Source organism: Meleagris gallopavo, chromosome 19 (genome assembly GCF_000146605.3).
Source record: "Meleagris gallopavo isolate NT-WF06-2002-E0010 breed Aviagen turkey brand Nicholas breeding stock chromosome 19, Turkey_5.1, whole genome shotgun sequence".
NCBI lineage: Eukaryota > Metazoa > Chordata > Aves > Galliformes > Phasianidae > Meleagris > Meleagris gallopavo.
Window position 1 is genome coordinate 1,319,927 of NC_015029.2, and position 6,733 is coordinate 1,326,659.

Sequence of the window (6,733 nt, forward strand, 5' to 3'; positions counted from 1 at the left end):
CGCCGCCGGGAGGGGAAGGAGCTCGGACGGGTATCGGAGCTTGCGGAGTCCCGGGATTCCTCAGGGGCAGAGAGGCCTCGGGGAGAGATCGTGACAAATGGAGGCAGGCACCGGCCGCAGGGAGCGCAACGGCAGCGGGTTGTGCCCTTGGGACGGGACCGTGCACAGAGTGGGGACGGGCAGCTCCAGGACAGAGCCCTGGGGGTTCTGTAACGGCGGGAGCTGTGTCGGGGTGGCTCAGGCTGGGGCTGAGGAAAGGCTCTGAGAAGGCGGTGGCGCTCAGGGCGTGCTGGGACACTGCTCTCAGCCGTGGCCTTGGGGTTCGGGTGGTGCTGTGTGGAGCCGGGGTTGGATTCGGTGATCCCTATGGGCCCCTGCCAACTGCTGTGCTCTTCATCCATTGGCCGTCGTGGCGAAGCCAGGCACAGACACCGACCACGTGGTGGCAGAACCTGGCGCTGAGGCACAGAGCTCTGCCTGGCTCTGCCCCTATGGACTCCAGCAGTGCCCGGTTTTAGGGCCGAAGGGAGGAAAACTCGGGGGAGTCACAGAGCAGTGAGTGCTGCAAACTGTGCTGTCACTCCCGTGGTGTCACTGATGTGCTCCCACAGCATATCAGGGCACACCGTTTCCAGATCCTATCTGAAAGATAAAATCCTTCTGAACACGTTGTCCTTTGTTACTGACTGCTAATTAACCTGCCCTCATTAGTGTAGCTCCATTGTGTCTCCTAGGAGCTCAGCTTTCCGCTCCAACTGTTGGCAGTGCTCCCCAGCCTCTTCTTGTTGCCCTTTGAGCAGTGTCAGCGCTCAGCTCAGCTGATGGCAGCTTCCCCTATGGGGGGCCCGGGGGCGGGGGTCCCCCTGCATTGCTGTTATCTCCCCTGGACAAGCCCTCCCCACTTCTCCAGTGCTGATATGGCTGATATCTGTCCCTGACAGCACAATGGGAGCTGCTGCCTCTGCTCCCACCCGTCCCCCTCCATGGGATCAGCGCTCGGAGCATTTTCTGGATTCTTGAGGTGTGCTGTGCTCACTGAGCCTTTTGTTCTGCTGCCTGGAGCTGTGGCTGGGCAGTGCTGGCCTTCCTTCCACACCTCTGCTGTGTGGAACGGCAGTGACCCTGGGCTGGGCGTTCCTTCCTGCAGCGCCAGAACGCTGCCTGCGTGCTGCCGCTGTTCCATACCATGCGTGAGCACCATCACGGTGCTTTTATAGTCCTTATATGTATGTAATTGTGTAAGTAAGCAAGAGGTCGCTCCATCCCCAACCCAGGAATGCAAACAGCTTGGTTCAGTCTGGTGCTTTGATGGACAACTTGGCTCCATGTTGGGATATTTGAAGGGTCTTTGAGCTTTTCCCAGGGTAAAACACAGGAACACCTTCAAGTTTCCCAGAGGAATGGAGCCATCTCCTGCCCAGCTCTACTCTGGTGTAGGACGCCATTCCTGGGCTGCAGTCCTGGAAAGCAGAGTGAGGTCGGTGTGTCCTCAGCTGAGTGCTGGTGGAGGAGCACTGAGGTTTAGTGTTCAGGAGATCAGCCAGGTGCTGACACCCCGTGTGTGCTGTGGGCAAAGGGAGTGTGGCTTGGGTAAGCCAGGGGCTTGTTGTTGTGAAATGTACATCTAAATTACCCAGTCACAAGATTATTAGTGAGGTGTGGAAGAAGAAAATACTGTTACAGGCAAGTCTTGTGGCTGGGCAGGGCAATGCACAGCCTGCAGGCTGATGTTAGTAGAGGAGGAATGGCATTTATTGGGTTATGGGGCGGAAGCTCCTGCTTCATCCCCACAGCCTGGGAAGCAAATGCCCTGGGGAATTCACTGCAGCTTGCAGATGTCCAAGCAGAGGCAGCATACAGGGTCATCACGTTCTTTTGTCACTAGTTGAGCAGCAGCTGCGATTCCTAGTGAGCAGAGCTCATTTCCTGCATTGAAGCCTGAAGCCTGTTAGTCTCAGGCTGGTATCTGCCAGGGCAAGAAGGGTTTGATCTAGACATAAAGCAATAAAAGTGCTTCAGTGGCACCCAGCCTCTGACCTCCTGCTTTTTTTTTTTTTTTTTTTTTTTGCTGTTTCAGGGTCTCTTCTCACAACATCCCCGTGCATTCCCAAGATGCAGGCAGATTCACTCCTTCACAGTGGCTACTTCCACCCCGTGCTGCGCTCGTGGCAGTGCACAGCCACCACCTTCAATGCCTCCAACCTTATCTACCCCATCTTTGTCACGTGAGTGAGCCCTGGTACTCTGAGCTGGGGACAGACCAAACTCAGGTTGGCTGGGCATAGCACTACAGGCATGGGCACTCTCTGAGCAATCAGAGGGGTTGAGACTCCCCAAAAGATTCCCTGTGAACAAGTGTGGGGCAAGGGCTGAGTTCTGTGGGCACAGCCCATCTGCAATCTTCCTTCTCACACCAAGTGCTCACATCTCTGTCCCATCTGCCCTCTGCAGTGACAGCCCTGATGCAGTGGAGCCGATTGCCAGCCTCCCTGGACAGGCCAGGTAAGGGCCAGAGGCAGTCAGGAGCTGCCTTGCAGCTGGAGATGAGCACAGGACAGGGGCAACACTCCTGTATTGTTGTACATATTTCCTGCCCTGAGGATCCCTCCAGCATCAGGTAGAGTGGGAACATCCCTCTGCTTAAAGCAGGGAAGAAGAGCAAAATGGGAATGCTGGGTGGTGGCAAGGTCCAATTGGGCACACAGAAAAGCTGGAAGAGAACAGGGAAGCCAACAGCAGCTGTATGTGGACTCTTGTCCTGCATTCAGCCTTGCAGGATGGGCAGCTCCTGCTGTGTTTGTAAGGTTTGGACAGAGGCCAGAGTGGGATGTTCCCAGGGGCAAGGTGTGTTGGGCAGGTTTTCCGCATCAGCCATTCTGTTGGGCAGTGGGAGGTGGGTCAGCATGGGAGGGGCACCAGGTAGCTTGGTCAAGTCACACAGGACCTTGTTACTCCCAGCACGCAATCTGCTGGCCCTGGGCACTCAGCCATGGTTGTGCAAGCAGAGTGCATACAGGAGAGCCTGCACTCTGTGCCATGCCAGGCACGATGCCCGGCACCCCGCACACTGTGCTGAGCCCAAGCCTGGCTTGCTCAGGGCTGCAATGGGAAAGCTGAGATAAAGGCTCCAAGGGCAGGGCACACTCATCCTTTCAGAGCAGAGACAGCGCAAGGCTCCCTGCTCTTTCCCTGCCTAGTAGATAACTGTGCTGTAGCCCCAGATAAGGACCTGGGTTGTTCCTTCCAGCAGCATCCCCCCTGTATCTCCCACTGCTGCTTGGTGTGTGCAAGCATCCAACTTAATGATTAACTCGGGTCCGTCCCTGAGTGGCCCAGCAGGCAGGGCCTGGCCAGCAGCTGGGTGCATTGATCAGGTCAGAGGGCTGTGTGCTGGCACTGGGTGTACTCACGGTGTATTTGCTGGATCACAAAGATGCTGGTCCCAGAGCAGAATGGGCTGCTGGTATCCAAGTGGTTGCTGTATGCAGCTGAGCATCCCTGCCCCTGTACGTGAGCAGCCCCCTCTGCTTTGTGGCAGCGATGCAGGGTCTCCAGGTCAGCCTTCAGCATGGTGCCTGTTGAGGGCAGGTCTGGATGCCTGGCAGCATCACTTCACTTTGGTTTTCTCAGGTATGGAGTCAACAAGCTGGAGGGGATGCTGCAGCCCCTTGTTGAGGATGGTCTGAAGTGTGTCCTCATCTTCGGGGTGCCCAGCAAGGTCCCCAAGGTCAGTGTGCATGAGCAGGTGGTGGCAGGGGCTGCAGAGGTGTGGGGGAGCACTGTGAGGGTGGAGAGTCTCCCAATAAAACAGGCAGTTTGGGGTTGTGGCAGCCCATTCCACAGAGCAGGATGGGAAACTGCAGCAATACCCAGAACGCTCCCAGTAGCTCTGGGTGCCTCTGCTGTGTTTCTCTGTGTGAGTGGTGAGATGAGGACAGAGAGCTCTGCATTTCAGAGAGCAGCACTGAAGCTTGAGAAGAGCACATCCTGTGCTGCTCCTCCTGACCCAGTCTGGCACTGGGAGCTGTTATAGGGAGACCCTAAGATCTGTGCTCATTTTGGTCTCGCTGATCTGTCACCCTTTTCCACAACTGGTGATCACATCACTCTGCAGTATGGGGTCTCATAGTTCAAGAACATTCCCTGGGTTGACCTGCGGCCACAGAGGAGCTGGTGGGAGGCCGTTAGCTCTACGTGCTCAGGCATTTCTCTTCTTGCAGGATGAGAGAGGCTCTGCTGCAGATGCAGAAGACACACCTGCCATCCAGGCCATCAGGAAGATCTGCTCCACGTTCCCACAGCTGCTCATTGCCTGTGATGTCTGCTTGTGTCCTTACACCTCCCATGGGCACTGTGGTGAGCACACAGCATGGGGGACTGGGATGCTGTTCAGGCACCTTCCTCTTACCAAGACTCCTTGGGGGTTTCTGCTTTCTTGTGAGAACTTCTGGGTGCTGGTGGGGCCTGGCCAACACCTGCCTCAAAACTTTCCAGCACTGTGTTGAGCTTGGATGACTTGAATTTTGCAGACAGGATGGATCAAGAACACACTCCCTCTCCCTGACTCTGTCTGAGCACCCATCTAGGTCACCCATCACTGAAATCCTTTTCCTGGAGCACTCACATGTCAAGTCCCACCTGTGGGCACTGCATTGTTAGTCGCCTGCTCAGCCTCTCTTTATCTAGCTCTAACACCTTCCCCACTGTTGCTCTGAATATCTCTATAGCTTGTTACAGAACTCCTAGGATCAAGGCCATCACCTCACTGTCCTGCCTCTTGCCTGACTCATTTTTTCTTGCAGGCATCCTGCGGGAAGATGGCACCATCCAGAATGAGGCCAGTTGCCAGCGGCTAGCAGAAGTGGCACTGGCTTATGCCCAAGCAGGTGAGCAGTGCCTAGCAGCAGCAACCACACATGGCTCTTGTCACCTTGCCCTCTCTCACTTATAGTCAGCCCAAAAGCAAACCGTGCCTGGCTCCTGGGGGAGGGCTTCCACTGAGCTGGGGAAGCATCCACCTGCTGATCCTGGAGGAGCTGCAGGGACTCCAGACTCCTCCTTCAGCCCTATGAGGGAGATGCCCAGGGTCACCTCCTCTTGCAGGCAGATAGAGCCTTGGGCTTGTTATTTCTGGCCTCCCCCTGCAGGCTGTCACATCGTTGCCCCCTCGGATATGATGGATGGGCGCATTGCAGCCATAAAGAAGGCTCTGATCTCCAACGACATGGGCAACAAGGTGAGCATGAAATGTGCGTGCCATGGGAGCAACCCCAATGGAATGGCTGCACCTTGAAGCAGCCTGGGCACAGAGTGGAAGAGGCAAACCTCCACATTGTTCAGGACATGCTGCAGGCATTTTCCTGCCCTAGTGCATGGAGGAAGAGAAAGTTCTTGGCCAGACACATGGGGCCAGTGAGGTGCCAGGCCTCTGGCAGGGGACAGAGGAACAGGACAGAATATAAACCAACTGTAGGAGGGAATTCCTACCACCCTCGAGCTGGGATGCAGCAAAGACTCCAGCCCTCACAGCCCCACTCTCCTCTGCAGGTCTCGGTGATGAGCTACAGTGCCAAGTTTGCTTCATGCTTCTATGGACCCTTCAGGTGAGGTTCTACAGAGATGTGTACAGCCCATATTTGCAGGAGCAGCAAGGAGGGAGTGCATCAGAGAGTGTATTTTGGGATGAGCCTTGGCTCACCCAGCAGGTGGAGCTCATCCTAAGAAAGGCCTGGACCCCAGTAGAGCTCCTGAGGGACTTAGAAGCAAAAGGAAAATATTTGAATCAGTTTCACCCCAACCCTATGGGCATGGGGAGGGCTGTGGGTGCAGAGGTTTGCTGGGGCTGCTCCCTATCCTGAGTCAGATGGGGAGGAAGGGGGAACAGCTCTAGCCACTGTCCCAGCCTGGCTGCATACTGAACGCACTGATCCCTGTGCCCTGCTTGTTCCCAGGGATGCTGCACAATCCAAACCTGCCTTTGGAGATCGGCGCTGCTACCAGCTGCCCCCAGGTGCCCGCGGTCTGGCACTGCGAGCTGTGGTGAGTCCAGCCAGGCCCTGTGGCTTTGTGGGGACCAAAAAACTCATCCATCCAAGATGGCCAAGACTTGCCCTGCACAAGTCAGAACCTTGATGACCATCAGCTCACCGCAGAGCCTGAAGAATATGTATAAGGAACTGGGTTTGGAGTATAGGGACAAGGGATGAGGTTCCAGGCCCAGCTGTGGCTCCTGTGGCCAGCGGGAGCCCCTTCTGTGTCCCGGACTCCTGGGAAAGTAATCACTGGGTCAGAAATTCTGAGGAGACATCCATCAGTTGTGAGCTGCAGGGATCGTGTGTGTTCTCCCTGCAGGACCGAGACGTGCGTGAGGGCGCAGACATGCTGATGGTGAAGCCTGGGATGCCCTACCTGGACCTGGTGCGGGATGTGAAGGAGCGGGTAAGGCCCGGCTGAGGACACCAGGTGTCCCCAGAGAACTGGGTTGGGGACAGTCACGGCACCTTTCCAAAACCGGTGGGGAGAAGGGGACACTGCACAGCTGAAGAGCTCCAGTCCCTGGGGCGGACAGACGATGCCCCGCTGACCCCTGCCTTTGCCTGCAGCACCCCACGCACCCTCTGGCCGTGTACCACGTCTCGGGAGAGTTCGCCATGCTGTGGCACGGGGCGCAGGCGGGCGCCTTCAGCCTGAGGGCCGCGGTCATGGAGGCCATGGCCGCCTTCCGGCGTGCAGG

The 6,733-nt window shown here is 56.6% G+C and overlaps 1 protein-coding gene across 1 annotated transcript in view; it reads left to right on the top strand.

The window, feature by feature from the left end:
• The window catches only part of ALAD (aminolevulinate dehydratase), a 7,240-nt gene that overhangs the window by 252 nt on the left and 255 nt on the right, over window positions 1-6,733 (top strand). The window contains exons 2-11 of the mRNA XM_010721113.3: window positions 2,078-2,225; window positions 2,452-2,502; window positions 3,631-3,727; window positions 4,221-4,356; window positions 4,803-4,886; window positions 5,148-5,236; window positions 5,548-5,603; window positions 5,952-6,039; window positions 6,352-6,438; window positions 6,603-6,728. Of these exons, the coding sequence (XP_010719415.1) occupies window positions 2,078-2,225; window positions 2,452-2,502; window positions 3,631-3,727; window positions 4,221-4,356; window positions 4,803-4,886; window positions 5,148-5,236; window positions 5,548-5,603; window positions 5,952-6,039; window positions 6,352-6,438; window positions 6,603-6,728 (962 nt within the window). The remainder of the gene's footprint in view (window positions 1-2,077; window positions 2,226-2,451; window positions 2,503-3,630; window positions 3,728-4,220; window positions 4,357-4,802; window positions 4,887-5,147; window positions 5,237-5,547; window positions 5,604-5,951; window positions 6,040-6,351; window positions 6,439-6,602; window positions 6,729-6,733) is intronic.